This window comes from Oryx dammah, unplaced genomic scaffold, assembly GCF_014754425.2.
Source record: "Oryx dammah isolate SB20612 unplaced genomic scaffold, SCBI_Odam_1.1 HiC_scaffold_25, whole genome shotgun sequence".
Taxonomy (NCBI): Eukaryota; Metazoa; Chordata; class Mammalia; order Artiodactyla; family Bovidae; genus Oryx; species Oryx dammah.
Genome location: NW_024070209.1, coordinates 72,289,977 through 72,305,162, shown reverse-complemented (window position 1 = coordinate 72,305,162; position 15,186 = coordinate 72,289,977). Strand labels below are relative to the sequence as shown.

Here is a 15,186-nt window from a genome sequence, read left to right as displayed (position 1 = left end):
ACCCTGGCCATTCCCAGAGCCCTGGACAATATGGGGGTCTCCCATCCATTCTGACCATCTGCTCCCAGGAAGACCTGGGTTCCAGGGGGCTCTGTGAAGCCACCAGTATGAAAGGGGCAGGACCTTGTTTTATGGCAGTGGATGCCATGGCCCAGAGAGTGTCATGACCCACCAGCATGAGCCTGGCCAAGGTGGGATTGGTGCTCAGGGGCTTGCAGCCCAAGCAGCTCTCTCCCTCTGCCTCTTAGGAGGGGTTACACTGGCCGGAGCATCAGGAGCTGTGGGGTGGCTTGGTCCCTGATGCTGCTACCCTTGGCCTGATATCCTATGTAGTGTAGGGTCTTCTCTTCCCAGTGCTCCCCAATGGTACCCCCACTCACCACATCCACCTTGATGACGGCATCGGAAGTCTGCAGAGGGGAACCAAGGAGACAAGGACAGACTTAGCCACTGGGCTGAAAGTGGCGGGCAGTGGCCCAGCCGGGGAGGGTGCAGGGAGGGGCTCACACAGGGATGGTCCCTGGGTCGTGAGTGCTGTGCTCACAAGGCCAATTCCAGGACTGTGGAAGGTCTGCTTCAGAGATGTTTCCTTAGAACTTCCAGGGTGGTGGTTTGCCAACCTGACTGCACATGAGAATTACTGGGGGCTTTTAAAAATGATCCATCGCAGGGCTCCCCTGAGCCCCAGGTGGGGTACTGGGCACCAGGAGAGTTGTCAGCTTCCCAGATGAGTGCAGTGGGGAGTCAGAGTCAAGAGGGGAGGCTGACATGGCATGAGGCTGGAGGTTGGTAATGTTGGCTGGGTGAAAGGCAAGTGCCTTAATGAGTAAGTGGACACATTTACACAGCTGAAGGGGACCCCGATGAAAAAGGCCCCACCAGAGCCCATGGGGACGATGGTGAAGCTCAGGTCTGTGCTGTCCTCTTTGTTCACTAATGGCCTGAAACTAGCTGCCCACCCGCAGGAGGAGCAAGCTCCTCAGGGTGGAGCTTCAGAGGCTGGGAGCCGAGCGGGGACGTGGCATCTCAAGATTTAGCCCCATAGCCCCTAGTGGTGCCAATCCCAGCCCCGCAGGCCAGGCACCAGGCCTCAACTGCTCTCCTCTTCCATGAGCCATGCCCTCTGCTAACTCAGCCACTGGCCCAGACTCTCTGGGGACCAGAGCGATGGGGTGAGGAAGGATCCTCTTGGACCCTGGCCCAGATCTCAGAAGCTAGGAGACGCCACAGGCTGCGAGAAGCACATGATGTCAGGAACGGGATTTGGAGAAGGCAGTGGGGAGGTAAGCCTGCCTCCTGCCCTCTCAGTCCTGCCTGGACTCAGGATGACCTGTTCCAGGCCAGCCTCCATCTCACCCTCTCCTGCAGGCTCCATGTCCGCATCTGAACACCCAGGTGACAGGGCCCCTTTTGGCAGACCAACAGTCTCAGTCCTAAGCCAGGAGGAGTAAGGCACTTCCACCTGGAACTCCTGCCCCAACCCCGGCCTGGGGAGGGTCGTTTGTAAAAGGCTGAGAAAGAAAACTCAGACCCTCTGGAGAGAACACTGGTGTTCACACAAGGAGTCCTTGCCTGTGGTGTCGTTTATTGGAATAAAAATAATGGCAGGCTATTGCTTCACACGTTACTGCTCTGTCTCTCAAATATGTGCACCGCGTGTTCATGGCACACACACACATGCAGAATTGAGATTCTTGCCTCCTGGACACTCTAGGATAGGGCTGCGTGCACACGCAGTCAGGGCTAGCCCTGGCCCACCCCACGCTGAAGGAGGAGTGACTTAACGTGTTGTCTGGGGGTGGGGTGAGGGTGGCCCAGCTTTGGGAAAGTGGCACCCGCAATTGCACATCTCCAGGCACCTTACCGCATCCAGCTTCACCATGGTCTCCAGCTTCTTGACAGGCACCTCCGGCTCCATGCTCACCACGACCTCCCCTGTGGGGCGAGAGGAGGGGCCCCCACTGTACAGCCCACGGCGGCCCTGGAGGAGCCTGCCTGGACAGAGAGATGGGCAGACAGACAGACAGACAGACAGGGAGGAGCAGGAGGAAGAGTGAGAGTCGGAGTGGCTGAAAGGCCCAGAGGCCTAAAGCTAACTCTGGAGCTTTCCGAGGGGGAGAGAGAGGGATGCGACAGTTGAGGGAGAAAAGACGGGCATAAGGAGAGGGAGGAGGTGAGCCAGAGAGAAGTGTGAGCTGTGCTCAGTGACACAGTGGAGGCCACGTGGCGGGTGGCAGGGGGCAGAGTCTTCTCTGGGTTCAGGCAGAGAAGGGCATCTGCCCTCGGGCCCTCTAAGGATGCCTCGGCTCTGGCCTTTCTGGCACTAGTTTGGGGCTGCCTGGACAGTCCCTCCACCCTGGAGACTCCAGGGTGGACCCTCCTTCCTGGCCTCCCCTACCCCACCTGGGGACGCCCCCAGGAGGGAACCGCGTGGTCTGGACTGCGAGCTGGAGCCCCCACCCTGGGCCTCAGCAGCGGCTGTGCCCGAGGTGTTCCAGCTGGGAGCCGAGCGGTCTGGGGGCCGGTAGATGAAGCGCCGCAGGGAGCTGACAGCGTGGGAGCCGACCAGGGTGTAGCGGCCGAAGGCCCGGCAGTCCACCACGCGGATGTTCAAGGGCGGGTGCAGGAGCTCGTTCTCCGGGAGGTCCTGGGGGTGGGGCCAGGGAGCCTGAGCTCAGAGAAGGGGCAGAGGCACTGGCCATCCCTGGCCGCACCCACTGCACCCAGCCCTGCCCCACCACACCCGGGCCTGCACCCACCACTTCAAACCACTTGACCAGGGTGCTGAAGTTGGGGTTCTTCTTGTAATTGTGGATTAGGGACGACTGCACCCCCTTCCCTGCGCACTCGATGTCCACCCGTGGCCGGTCCACCTGGGCCAGGTTTACCCGCTTCAGGTCTCGTAGGCCCCAGAACAGCACCTGTGTGTGTGGGGTGGGGGTGTGGGGGAGAGGACAGCCCCTCCATCAGGGGTGCCGGCTGTGAGGGTCCACTCACCAGGAGGGGCAGGGCTGGGAGAGCTGATGAGGGAGGGTGTCCTCAAGGGGCTGTGGGGGGCGGCGGTGAGGGTGGGTGTGGGGGCGGACAGAGGCCAGGAAAGGTCCTGGAAAGTGTGAATCAGTGCAGAAAGGGCACGGGATGGGCGGGAGCTGAGGGCTGCCGCTGGCTCCTGGGTGTGACCTTGGGCCAGTCACTTCCCCTCCTGGGACTTCAGTGTCTTTTTCTGAAAAACGAGGCATGGCCTGAGGTTGCTGAAGAACCCCTGGCGTTTGATGCCACCAGTGTGATGTGTGCATACAACCCCTGATGGGGAGAGGGTGAGGGGGACCAGGAAGCAAAGTATGGCAGGGCCTGTTCAAGGCAGGGCCGGGAGGGGAGGGGTGGAGCCCTCACCTCCACCCGGTACTTGCTAAGCACGGGTCGGATGCCCACAGGCACAGGCATGATGGGACCTCGGTCCATGTCCATGGGGCCATTGATGGGCGGCAGGTCGGCCTTCCCTGCCGGTCCAATCTGGGGGATGGGGGACATAGCGTCATATCCTGGTGAGCCCAGGGAGAGGGCTCTCTCCCCTCCACCAGTTAGGTGCCACATGGTCTAGGGAGACAGAAAAGGCCAGACAGCACAGGTCCCCAGGAAGCATACCCCCAGTTCAGTCCCAGTGGCCTTACAGTAGGATGGGGAGAAGAGAGGCCCCTGGTCCAGCCCCCTCTTTCCAGAAGCCCCACCTGCAGCAGCTCGAAGGCGGCCAGCAGGTCCCCGGCCGTGGCGTTGCCCCGGTAGATCTGATAGTACTCCAGCTGGGGTGGGAAGCGGGGTGGGCAGTACGCCTCATCGGCCATCTTCACCAGCGGCTTGGCAAAGGTCCGGCCCATGAAGTCGGCTTTGCCCTGACGCAACAAACAATCAAGGTGGCCTCTTGATGCCTGAACTGATGGGGCACCTTCACACCCAGGATCTCATTCAGTCTTCACCATAGCCCCATGTAGTTGCAGGTGTGATCACCCCATTTTACAGATGGGGAAACCAAGTCTTAGGCTAGCTCCAGGCCAGGCTGGCAGTGAATGGCAGATGCAGATCTAGAAATAGGTGCTCCTAGCGCTAGTCCAGAACTCACTCAGGGCTCTCCAGTAGCTGGGGTGGCTTGTAGTAAGTGGCTCCCCAGCTCTGGAGAGGTCACCTCAATCGTCCACTCTTTCACCCCAGAGCACCCATGGAGAGCTATGAGGCTGCTCATGACTGTGTATGCAGGGGTAGGGGGAGTTGGGCAGTCTAGGATGGGGGAAGGCTGGGGACAGCAGGCCTTCTTGGCATGGCTGGGCCTGGGCTTGGTCTGTCTGTGCAGCAGGTGGGGATACCCTGGCCTGTCTCCTCCCTAAGACCCCAGAGGCCCACAGCATCAGGAGGGGTCAGGCTGCAGTGAGAGGGCAGAAGACACCTGGGGTCTCTTGGAAGGGCTGGTCAGCAGCCCAGATCCCTGGCTTCCTGGCAAGCACCCTGGCCAAGGGGCTCTGGGGGTGGGCTGGGGAGGCGGCTGCCAATTCAAGTCCCAGAGCCCACCCGTACCATGGTGTCCTGGTCGTAGATTTCGATAACAATGATAGGGGGATCGTCCCGCAGCTCATGAGCTTCACCATACAGCTCCAGGTTGTCGAACACCAGCATCTGGTCCCAGGTGGGGCACAGGGTCTCATTCAGTACCTGCAGCAGGGTGGGGTAGACAGGTAACAAGTAAGGGTGATGGTGGGTGGGCAGATACTGGTACAGGAGTCACCCCAGTCACTCCTGTGGTTTCCGGGGGACTCGGGGAGCAGGAGTGCCATGTTCTCTGACTCTTTGGGGAATCTTAAATGAAGGCTGCTATGAGGTCTGTTCATGACCGTCCCCCCTCACCCCCCGCCAACGTCTTCCCTGTCTTCTTTGTTGAACGTAACCACGATTAAAGCGTTCACCAGTGTGGCCCGGTCGTGCAGCTATCTGCAAGCCTTCCCTCTAAGGATCTGGGTACTGGCTGCTCTGTTTCTCCAGGTCCTAGAAACTCACAGGCCCCACACTGCTCTCAAAGCCAGAGCCATCCGCTCCTCCCCAGGGCCCTCACCTCTGTGCACTGACTCTGGTTGATGAAGAAGACACGGGCAAAGGGGTCTGAGAGGCCGGTGCTGTCGGCAGCAAAGAGGCTGCGAGCCTGGTACATGTGGGCGCGGAGCTGGAAGGTCTGTTTCTCTGTGGGAAGAGCAGGATGAGGCTCGGGGAACGGGCCACCAGCCAGCGTGCCCTCCCCGGGTGACAGTTTGGAGCCAGGGCCACCCAGACCTGGGAGTCCTCACTCACTAGTGTAGACCAGGCTGATGGGCGGGAAGGAGAGTAGTCCCAGGCCCTGGGCTGCCTTGACCTCCTCGAAGCCACAGGGCAGGCCACACAGGAAGTCCTTGCGCTGCTTGCTGAGACCCAGCCACAGGTAGAGCTCCAGCTTGGCCTGCACTGTCCAGCCCGCCGAGCCAAAGCCCCGCTTCCCCGGCAGCTGGAGGGTGGGCGCAGGGTCAGCTGCCAGAGCTCACGGGTGAGGAAGGGGCAGGGAGCTTAAGAAGCTGTGGTCAGAGGGAGCCCTTCCCCACCACAGCCATCCCACTGGGCTGTGCAGTGGGGAAACAGCACAGAAGGGGATCGGCAGGGCGGGATCCCCCTTCCTATTCTCTTTAGCTCTTCTCTGGGCATCTTGTCCGCTCAGGCCTGGCAGACCCAGGGGTGTGGACGCTGCTCCCTCCAAGAGGAAGATGACCTCTTGAGAGTAGCCCAGACCCCAGCCCCTCCACCCGCCGCTAATCCACTCCCCTTCCGGCACCTTGAGGAAGAGTGTCTTGACCTTGGCGCAGTCCTTGCCCAGTTCCTCCTCCACGATGGAGAAGAGCAGGTCCTTGGAGGGCACCCGGGTGTAGGCGATGCGCTTGTTGTTGCTCATCATCCAGATGAAGACATCAGGGATGCTGTGCTGGGGCTAGGACAGGGTAGGGTGGGGGAGGCCAGTGTGCCCCGTAAGGGAGGGGACCTGAGACTGGGTCTTCCTTCTCCTCCCGCCAGTGGAGTGGGAAGAGCCCAGGACAGGATGAAAGGCTTGGTCAGCCCTGTCCCTCAACACCTGTCAGAGTGGGAGGGGCCCAATCCCTCCTATGCAGCCCCTCCCGCCTTGCTCTAGTTTGGTACCGCGCTCCGGCACAGGGCACACCTCATCTGCCAGGAAGCGCAGCTTCTGCAGGAAGTTCTGACAGAGCCTCAGCTTGTCGCGCACCGTGTGCCGCTTCACTTGTGCCCGCAGGGTCTTGGCCTGCTGCCCCATGCTTTCCTGGAAGGTGAGGGGGGCGTAAGTGGGGCTCAGGTTGTGACACGTGATGGAGGGGCTGGCCCCGGAGGCCGTGACCTCAGAGAAGGATGTCCCCCCACCTCGGCTTCCCTTTTCACCTCCAGACCCTCCCTCTGTCCCCAAGTGGTCCAGCCGCGTCCTCACCAGCTCCCGCATGCAGGACTTGAGACGCTCCCGGTCCAGCCTGGTGCGGGATGAGTGGCCCTGGTCCTTGTCAGCGAGGGAGAGGAAGTGGCTGGGGTTGGGGGTGGGAGCAGGGCTTAGCAGAGGTGACTCCTTCTCTGCCGGCCTCCCATTGCCGCCCCACACTGGCAGCCCCTCCGCTCACTAGCAGCCAGAGCTCAGCTCCTCTAGGACGCCCCGAAGTCGACGCTCAGGGTATGACTTTTCCGTTTTGATCATCTCCTGCACATCGTTCAGGCCTTCTTCCTGTGAACCAGGAGTGTGAGCCACAGCCCCCCTCAGCCTCCCCAAACATCTCCCTCTTTCATCAAGAGGATGAGGAGCTAGTATCCTAGGACCTCCCATGAGCACCATCCTTGGAGTGCTCCGCCATCATAAAAAAAATTGAAGTTGAAGTCGCTCAGTCGTGTCTGACTCTTTGCAACCCTGACTCTTTGGAATGTAGGCTACCAGGTTCCTCTGTCCATGGGATTTTCCAGGCAAGAGTATTGGAGTGGGTTGCCATTTCCTTCTCCAGGGGATCTTCCCAACCCAGGGATCGAACTCTGGTCTCCTGCATTGCAAGCAGACGTTTTACGTTCTGGGCCACCAGGGAAGCCCAGAAACACCAATTTCCAGGTTCTGTTTTCAGAACCCGGAAGCTGTCATGCTCATGACTCTTTGGTTCCTGAGGAAGAAGCCATCTCTGGGTCATGAGTCTGTGGTCCTGGTGGACCCACAGGGGTCGGACAGAGCCCAGGATCAGATGCAGGGGGGCAGGGGGGAGAGAGAGAGGGATTGGCCAGACGCCTCCAGGGAAACCCAAGACTAGACGGGTCACAATTCCCAGACTCCACTCTGGGAAGCCCTCAGACCCTGGACTGCTTCTGGGAATGGGGCGGGGACAGGAGCATAGGACCTGCTGGGGTCATTCTGCAGCCCCTCCTCGATGCCCATGGTAATCTGCTGGGCAGACAGGCCTTGTGTGAGGCAGGGGCGGTGTCCAGGCTGGGTGAGGCCCTCAGAAGCACGCCCCCTCTGCCGTTGCCCTCCCACCCCGGGCCTGGCCCTCACCAGCTTGTCTGCGATGTGGTCCATGATGTTGGCATTGTACAGGCGACGGCGTTGGTCAGGCCACCAGCTCTTGATGTATATGCAGGGTTTGCGCTCCAGGTAAGGCAGATGGAAGTAGTTCCTGGGGTGGGAGCAGGTGGGAGACTGAGGACTGGGTGCCCAGGCAGACGGGCAGGGGACAGGCCACCAGAGGATGGCAGGCAGTGGGCAGGGTCTCTCAGGGCCCTCTGTCCCGCCTGGCTCACCTGTCGGTGATCTGGGGCCGCATGGGTGGGGTGGAGGAGACCGAGACCAGGCCCCCACCCTCGTCAGTCTCGTCGTCACTCAAGTTCTGGATCAGATCGACTTCCTCCTCGTCCCCAGGCTCCTTCCGAGGCCGAGCTCGCTGGGGTCGCGACAGGCCATCCACTTCGTTCCCGTAGTTGCCTGGAGACAGAAGGGGGCACCCGAGGGCCTAGGGGCTTTTTCCCACCTGGCCCCACCCCGCCCTCCAATCCAGGAGGTCTGTGGCTGGGAAAAGCAAGAGTCAGGGAACGGGCTCTCTGCTGGGCTCTGTGTGAGCTCAGACGCCACAGGACACTAGCCAGAGGATGGGGCCATGTCCCACTCTGGCAGGGATCTCACTGCGAGCCCTGATGACCTCTGAGCTCCAGGTCCAGCCCCAGAGGACCCTGCAGGCCTCTCCTCTCTAGTCCCATGGGAGCTTTGTTTCCTTCTGCAGAGAGGATGTTTCCTTCTCCTGTCCCTAACTTCACTGAGCCCTAAGGTTCACCCTGTGGGGCGTGTGTGCACTCATAATGTACAGTCACTGTGTGCTGCATGGGCGCCTGAGCACACTCGAGGGAAGTGGTCAAAGTCCCCCTCCCCCGAGGGCTGTGCAGCAGGCCCAGCAGTTGCCACTCTGCAGTCCCTGGGCCCAAAGACCCCTCTGTGAGCCCAGCTCTCACCTATGGTGACCTCAAAGGTGATGGGCTTGTCTCCATTTTTCCGGTCGATCATTGAGGCCTCCAGGAAGGCTCCAAATAGAAAGAATTCTTCTATTTTCCCCGTGCAGCTCTGTGGGGAAGGTGGTTCAAGCCATCTTGAAAGCTTACCAGCATGTTGAGGCCGGGGCCAGGCCTCTTTCTGTCTCCAGACAGGCCCTTGGTGGGCTAGTGGTGGGGGACATCCCATCCAGCTGTGGAACTAGGAGGCCAGACACTGAAGGCCCAATTCCTTTGGCCCTCCAGCCTGTCCCTGCAGGAAAGGCTGCTCTGTCCAGCACAAGGACAACCGTGGCTAGGAAAGGAGCAGAGATGGGCAGAGCACAGGCACAGGCAGTGGGAGGGACGGAAGTCTTGCTGCTTCCTGGGGAGGGAGGCCTCACCCTGGGGTCTGGGCCCCTGAGGCAGGCAGGGTGGACACTGGCAGAGCCCAGGCCCAGGCTGCATTGGGTTAAAGGGTGCTGAGCAGGGTTGGGGGTGGCTCTGGAGGGGAGTGCAGCCCCCTGGGGCCTCACCTCGGAGATGGGCGTGGCCTGCTCCACCTGCACCTCAGTGGAGCTGGTGATCTCAGGGTTGGAGGTGTCCAGGATCTCCACTGCCAGGCCCAGCATGAGGCGGGCGCGGAAGGACACGCCCTCCCCCAGGCCCTCGTTCAGGTCCTGATGCTCGTCTAGCAGCGTGTAGTTGCGTGTGGAGCCGTACATGTTCACCCAGGCGGGGCCCAGCGTGGGCAGGAAGCCTGTGGGCAGGGGTACAGGGGGTCAAGGGAACACTCAGGTGGAGGGACCTGTTTTGGGGGCTCCCGGCCTGCACCTCCTGGTTGCTGAGCTGAGGATTCCAAGCCTCGCTCAGGGAAATGTCTGAGGCAGAGAGGGCCTGCAGCTACGGGGCTCACAGAGGGCTGTGGGGCGAGTTGTGTCTACTGTTTGTGGGCGGCTGTGGGGTGGCCCTCTCACTTCTGGGGCACTTCCGTGTGTTTCTTTATTCTCTGCAGGAGCTTGAGCTGGGGCTTCACATATACACATATCCATTTCTGTGCAGCGAAGTCATGGTCCCTGCTTCTAGTACCTGTTGCAAGGTGGCCTACAATCTCCCTAGAGGAGAAACCCACCTTCTTAGCTCCCCAGCAAGGCCTTCCAGCCCTTTGCTATCTGTGCAGACCTGCGTTCCATTGGGGTGTCACTTGCTTCTGCACACCCCTCCTTTCCTCTCCAAAGGAGAGGTTCTCTGTCTCTCTGTCTCTACCTGTTAAATGCTCTTCCTCCATGAAGTGCCCCTCCCCACAATTCCTCAGTTCAGTTCAGTCACTCAGTCGTGTCCGACTCATTGTGACCCCATGGCCTGCAGCACACCAGGCTTCCCTGTCCATCACCAACTGCCGGAGCTTGCTCAAACTCATATCCATTGAGTAGGTGATGCCATCCAACCATCTCATCATCTGTCATCCCCTTCTCCTCCTGCCTTCAATCTTTCCCAGCATCAGGGTCTTTTCCAATGAGTCAGTTCTTTGCATCAGGTGGCCAAAGTATTGGAGTTTCAGCTTCAACATCAGTCCTTCCAATGAATATTCAGGACTGATTTCCTTTAGGATGGACTGGTTGGATCTCCTTGCAGTCCAAGGGACTCTCAAGAGTCCTCTCCAACACCACAGTTCAAAAGCATCAATTCTTTGGCACTCAGCTTTCTTTATAGTCCAACTCTCACATCCATACATGACCACTGGAAAAGCTATAGCTTTGACTAGATGGACCTTTGTTGGCAAAGTAATGTCTCTGCTTTTTAATATGCTGTCTAGGTTTGTCTTAGCTTTTCTTCCAAGGAGAAAGCATCTTCTAATTTCATGGTTGCAGTCATCATCTGAAGTGATTTTGGAGCCCCCAAAAATAGTCTCTCACTGTTTCCACTGTTTCCCCATCTATTTGCCATGAAGTGATGGGACCAGATGCCATGATCTTAGTTTCCTGAACAGGATGACATGGATGCAGTCCATGGGGTTGCAAAGAGTCAGACACGACTGGAGTGACTGTGTGTGCACGCACATGCACACACACACACACACACACACACACACCCATAATATGTATATGATTACTATTATTTTCATTTTACAGATGACAAAACAGGTACAAAGGTCATGAAACTTCTAGCTGTCAGAGTTGGAGTTCAAATCCAGGCAGCCTGGCACAGCGGGCCCAGGCAGCTCTGTGCAGACCTGACCATGAGTCTCTACCCTTCCCTGGAGGCAAGGGCTGCTGGTGAAGGCTGGCGGTACCTTTAAGTCCGAGGTGTGGGACAGAGCTGGTGGTTGTGGCGGTGTGTGTGTGTGTGCGTGCCTGTGTGTGGAGGCATCTCCTTTACCCACTCCCTTCAGCCCCAAGTCCCACCTCCAGTCTCTAGCTGCTGACCTTTGTCTCCGTCGTTGGAAATCTTGCGCAGGTCGATGAAGTGGGTGCCGATGGCCACGTCGTTGACCTTGTCCGAGTCCCGGATCTGCACCTTCATGCGCTTGCAGAGTGGGGGGAACAGGTCGGTGAAGACCACCTGTTCGTTCCACACTGGCTCGTAGCTGCTTTTCTGCACTGAAGTCTTGCCCTGGTGGGAGGGAGAGAGAGTCAGGGTTTGTGTACCTGCCTGGGTGTGCATGTGTGTCTGTGTCTGTGTGTGTGTGTGTGTGTTATGAGTGTGCATGTGGTGTGTGTGTGTGTGTACGTGTGTGTACTTATCTCCATCTTCTTCTCCACCCCAGTCTCTCTAGCCCTTCTCCCTCCCAGTGCCCCCCACCCTCAGTGCTTGGTGACCTGGGGGTGGGGCGAATCCCTAAGGCCCAGCCTGGCCCCACCCTGACCCCTCTGAGCTGTACTCCCTCATCTCTCTCTCCTCACTTCTCGAGGTGGCATGCCAAGGTGACCAAAGGCCAGCCTCGTGGCTTCTGAGTTTGCCTCATGTTCACCCCCAGGACCCCATGCCCAGTTCCTTGCACCTCACCCCACTCCCAGCCTTCTGCACCCCAATACCTTCTGGCCGGCGAAGAAGACTTGCACATAGGGGTCTACCAGATCCTTGTTCTCGCCAGTGAAAGCCTTCTTCATGTTGGCCATGAGGCTCGTGTTCATGCGGGGCAGCCCCTCTGCTCGGTATATCTTCACGTAGAACCGAGCCCACTGGCGTTCAGGGGGCACCCCTTCGGGGAGCAGCAAGTTCCTGCCGGCATGAACAGCTAGGGCTGTGTTGACCACAGCTGGCTGACTCCTGCCCCAATATCCCCATACCTCTGGGGCCCAGGACCACAGGTGAAGGACGGCTGAGAAGGTCCATAACAGAACTGAAGACACCGGAATTTAGGGCACCTGCTCTCTTGTGGGATCCTGGGCAAATCTCCCCATCTCTCTAAGCCTCAGTTTCCTCAGCTTTAAGATGGGAATAATAACATGCATCTCCTAGGATACGATGAGGCTCAAACAGATGAAAATATATGAGTACTTTGTGTCGTATCTTTTGTCTTCTACACAAAACCTCACCAGTGGTCCCTCTCTCCTTCCCTGGCCCAAGGAAGGCATGATCTACTGGATCCTGGATTTTTCCCACTGAATGCAGACAAGGTTCCAGAATATTTCTGAAAAGCCCCTGGCAACTCCCTGGTATTGCTTCAGAAATAAAATCCCTTTGCTTTCCTGGGTGTAGACTCAAGGCCTCGCAGCTCTGGGAATCCACACTTTTCCCCCAAGTTTCTCATAGTCGGCAGCGTGGATGTCAAATGACTGTCACTCTCAACTCTCCCCCAGTCCTTTCTGCCCCATGAGGAGAGTTCCCAGACACAGAGGCTGGCCCCGGCCTCAGTCCTTCCAGGGAGAGCAGGGCCATCTGGGCGGGCAGATAAGGGAGATGGAAGGTGAGGTCTCTGGGCCAAGTCCAACCTGAGGGAAGAGTTGGGCCAGATCTCCAGGGGCAGGGCGGGGATGGGAGCTCACCCCTCAATGTCATCCTCATCCGTCTCATTGGCCTTGTGGGGAGTCTTAATGTTGTCACCCTTGCCCACCACAGCGACGTCGCACTTCACATAGCCCTTCAGCCCCGCGGAGATGTCGTCAGGGTCAGACAGGATGGCCCACTTGTGGTGGAACTGGTGCTCTGCGGTGGTGAGAAGCAGAGGCTGCCCTGGCTGGCCCTACTCAGGGCTGCACCCACCCTTGGGACAGGCCATGAAGGCCAGGTCATCAGGTCCTGGGGCCCTGGGGCCCTGGGGCCACTTTTCTGCCTGCCTCAGGACCCGGGAGGCAGAGGTCCCCGAGTAAGGGTGGCCGAGGCAAGGTCCCAGCTCTGGCCATGCCCCCAGATGTGTGGTATGGCTTCAGATGGAGGAATCTCTTGAATGGTTTCTTAGCCTGCAGCCCTCCTGTCCCCAACCCTTTCAGTCAATCTCCACAAGGCTGCCGGACCAAGCCCTTAAAGAGGCCCTCCCTCTCTCACTCCCCATTTCAAACCCACCTGAGGCTCCCCAGCACTTGGGAAAGACTGCCGACCTTAGCATCCCCTGCGGGGCCTCCTGACGCAGCTCTCCCTAGCCCCCAGTGTTCATCCTATCCTTCCCCTGTGCTCCTGCCAGGCCTAACTGTTGGCCCCTCTCTGAATAGTTCAGATTGCTGTTTCACACCCCCAGGGCTCTGTAGCTGCTGTACTTTTATCTTGGATGCTCCCACCCCTTCTGTTCCGTGTCCCAACCCTCTGGCTCCCTATTTAAACCTCTAATCCTTTTGTTGGTGTGTCTCCTCTTCCATGCAGCCTTCCCTGACTTCCTCAGAAGAGCTGATCCTGGCCCCTTTCTGTATGTACATCTCCTACTTCCTGTGACTATCTTATTGTCTGTCTCCAATTGCAGACCGAAAGCCTCCTAGAGACAGGGACAAGTAGTGTCACCCTAATGCTCCTAGGACCCAGGACAGGGTGGAGGAAAGACCAGATGTCAGAGGAGGAGGCTAATCTAGGATGGGTCCTCCCCTTCAGGTTGACTGCAAGCACAGCCTGTACAAAGGGCACATTGTCCTCTGATTTTGTGTGGGCCCTGGAATCTCCCGGACTCAGAACTTTCCTCTTCCTCCCACTCCTCTTTCAATTTCAACTACAGTTCACACCTGTCCCCGGCAAGGCTCTGTCCCCATGTGCTTCTGTGAGATGTGTTAGGGGCTGCATGCGTGACCTGTGCTCCTGGAGCCGCGTGCACCAATACTGACCCAGCCATGCAGCTACTCACCCGGCTGGGAGTACACGGTTCCCACGTCCATTTTGAAGGACCCCACCAGGGTGCCGCTGCGCAGCAGGTTCTTGGAGTGAATCACCTTCCGGACAGAACCACCAGCCGTCGATCAGGCGGGATGGGGCTGAGGCCGTGGGGCAGGGAAGGGCTGACTGACAGAGGGCCCCCCCCAACTCTTTCTGGGGAAGTGAGTTTCAGGTTAAGCAGGAGGGTGTCTGGCAGGGCAGGGGTATCTCTCTGAGGCTCAGCATCAGCCCCTTCTGCCTTGCCAGTGTTTTGCTGGCTGCCAGGTACAGGTGAGCAGGTTGTACACTGCACAGAATGATGTGGCTAATGGGGTGAGAGGGACCCAGCTCCAGCCTGTGCCCTGCTTGGCTGGCTGTGCATCTTTTTATGGCTGTGCCTTCTTATGGCTGGCCTGCCCAGAGAGGGTGCCCTTTTCAAGGCTGCACTAAAGTACAGTTTGAGCTAAGAGCCCCACCTGCTGGGCACTGCTCCCCACTCACCGAGATCTTGATGATCTTGTCGAACATGACGTCAGGAGAGACGTGGAAGTCAAAGACGAAATACTAGAGGGGGAAAGACCCAGGCCTGCTGTCACTCAGCAGGCTGAGGCTCAGTGCCAGGCCCCTCTGTCCTGGCGTTGCCGGTTTGCACTGGCCCAAGCCCCCTGAGCCCCGAAGTTTGGATAAGTAGGAGGGGCAACCACTAGTCCCCTTGAGCACAGCTCTCAGGGGCAGTGAGGAGTCATGCGGCCCTGAGCAACTCATCGTTCTGAACCTTAGCATCCTGAGCTGTCAAATGGATGTAACGACACCCCCCCACAGAGAGTCTCATTATGAGGTTTGATGAGATACATATAAGATACTGTAAGATACACTGTAATTGTGTAGGTCCCATAGACATCACCATTAAACCACAAAGCTGCCTAGAAGATGCACCCCAAGTTTGGGGGAGTTAAAATGTAAAGTAAGCTGAGACTTAGAAAGAGAGCTGATGAACTTAATCTGCTATAAACACAAATGCTGTGGGCACGATCAGTCCTCTCCAGCTGGGAGCTGCCACTCATGGTTGCTGTGCCCGCCCACATCTCCTGGCCTCGGGTGCAAGCCCTGGGGACAAGAGTGTGGGCAGTGAGCAGAGGGCCTGCTGCTTTGGTGAACTCATGGGCAGGGAGATGGAAGAAATGTTGAAGTGCTTGGAGTAAATGAGGAGAATCTGTTCTGGTTGCTGGGGGCTCACACTAGATCACTGTGGGTAAAAATGCAGTTTTGGAGGCACAAAGCCTGAGCTTTCACTGTTGGGCCAATTGCTTCCTTTTCAGAATCTCAGTTTATACCTCTGTGATGGGGGGATAA

General features: G+C 58.3%; 2 protein-coding genes across 4 annotated transcripts in view; one reads left to right on the top strand and one right to left on the bottom strand.

Annotated features, from left to right (window-relative positions):
• Positions 1-15,186, bottom strand: part of OTOF (otoferlin) — a 90,034-nt gene that overhangs the window by 12,803 nt on the left and 62,045 nt on the right. For 2 of the 3 annotated variants that reach the window (XM_040224454.1, XM_040224455.1), the window contains 22 exons: positions 14,335-14,397; positions 13,826-13,910; positions 12,546-12,705; positions 11,592-11,778; positions 10,983-11,169; positions 9,093-9,316; positions 8,542-8,650; positions 7,840-8,020; positions 7,595-7,715; positions 6,687-6,787; positions 6,503-6,593; positions 6,224-6,340; positions 5,843-5,995; positions 5,332-5,521; positions 5,099-5,223; positions 4,567-4,701; positions 3,729-3,890; positions 3,394-3,513; positions 2,760-2,921; positions 2,485-2,647; positions 1,865-1,935; positions 381-410 (listed from right to left, as the gene is read on the bottom strand). In XM_040224454.1, coding sequence (XP_040080388.1) covers positions 381-410; positions 1,865-1,935; positions 2,485-2,647; positions 2,760-2,921; positions 3,394-3,513; positions 3,729-3,890; positions 4,567-4,701; positions 5,099-5,223; positions 5,332-5,521; positions 5,843-5,995; positions 6,224-6,340; positions 6,503-6,593; positions 6,687-6,787; positions 7,595-7,715; positions 7,840-8,020; positions 8,542-8,650; positions 9,093-9,316; positions 10,983-11,169; positions 11,592-11,778; positions 12,546-12,705; positions 13,826-13,910; positions 14,335-14,397 — 2,937 coding nt within the window. Of the gene's footprint in view, positions 1-380; positions 411-1,864; positions 1,996-2,484; positions 2,648-2,759; positions 2,922-3,393; positions 3,514-3,728; positions 3,891-4,566; positions 4,702-5,098; positions 5,224-5,331; positions 5,522-5,842; positions 5,996-6,223; positions 6,341-6,502; positions 6,594-6,686; positions 6,788-7,594; positions 7,716-7,839; positions 8,021-8,541; positions 8,651-9,092; positions 9,317-10,982; positions 11,170-11,591; positions 11,779-12,545; positions 12,706-13,825; positions 13,911-14,334; positions 14,398-15,186 lie in introns of all 3 variants that reach the window. The other variant, XM_040224453.1, reaches the window with a different exon arrangement.
• DRC1 (dynein regulatory complex subunit 1) overlaps positions 1-15,186 on the top strand; it is an 84,836-nt gene that overhangs the window by 50,435 nt on the left and 19,215 nt on the right. The gene's annotated exons all lie outside the window — the stretch shown is intronic.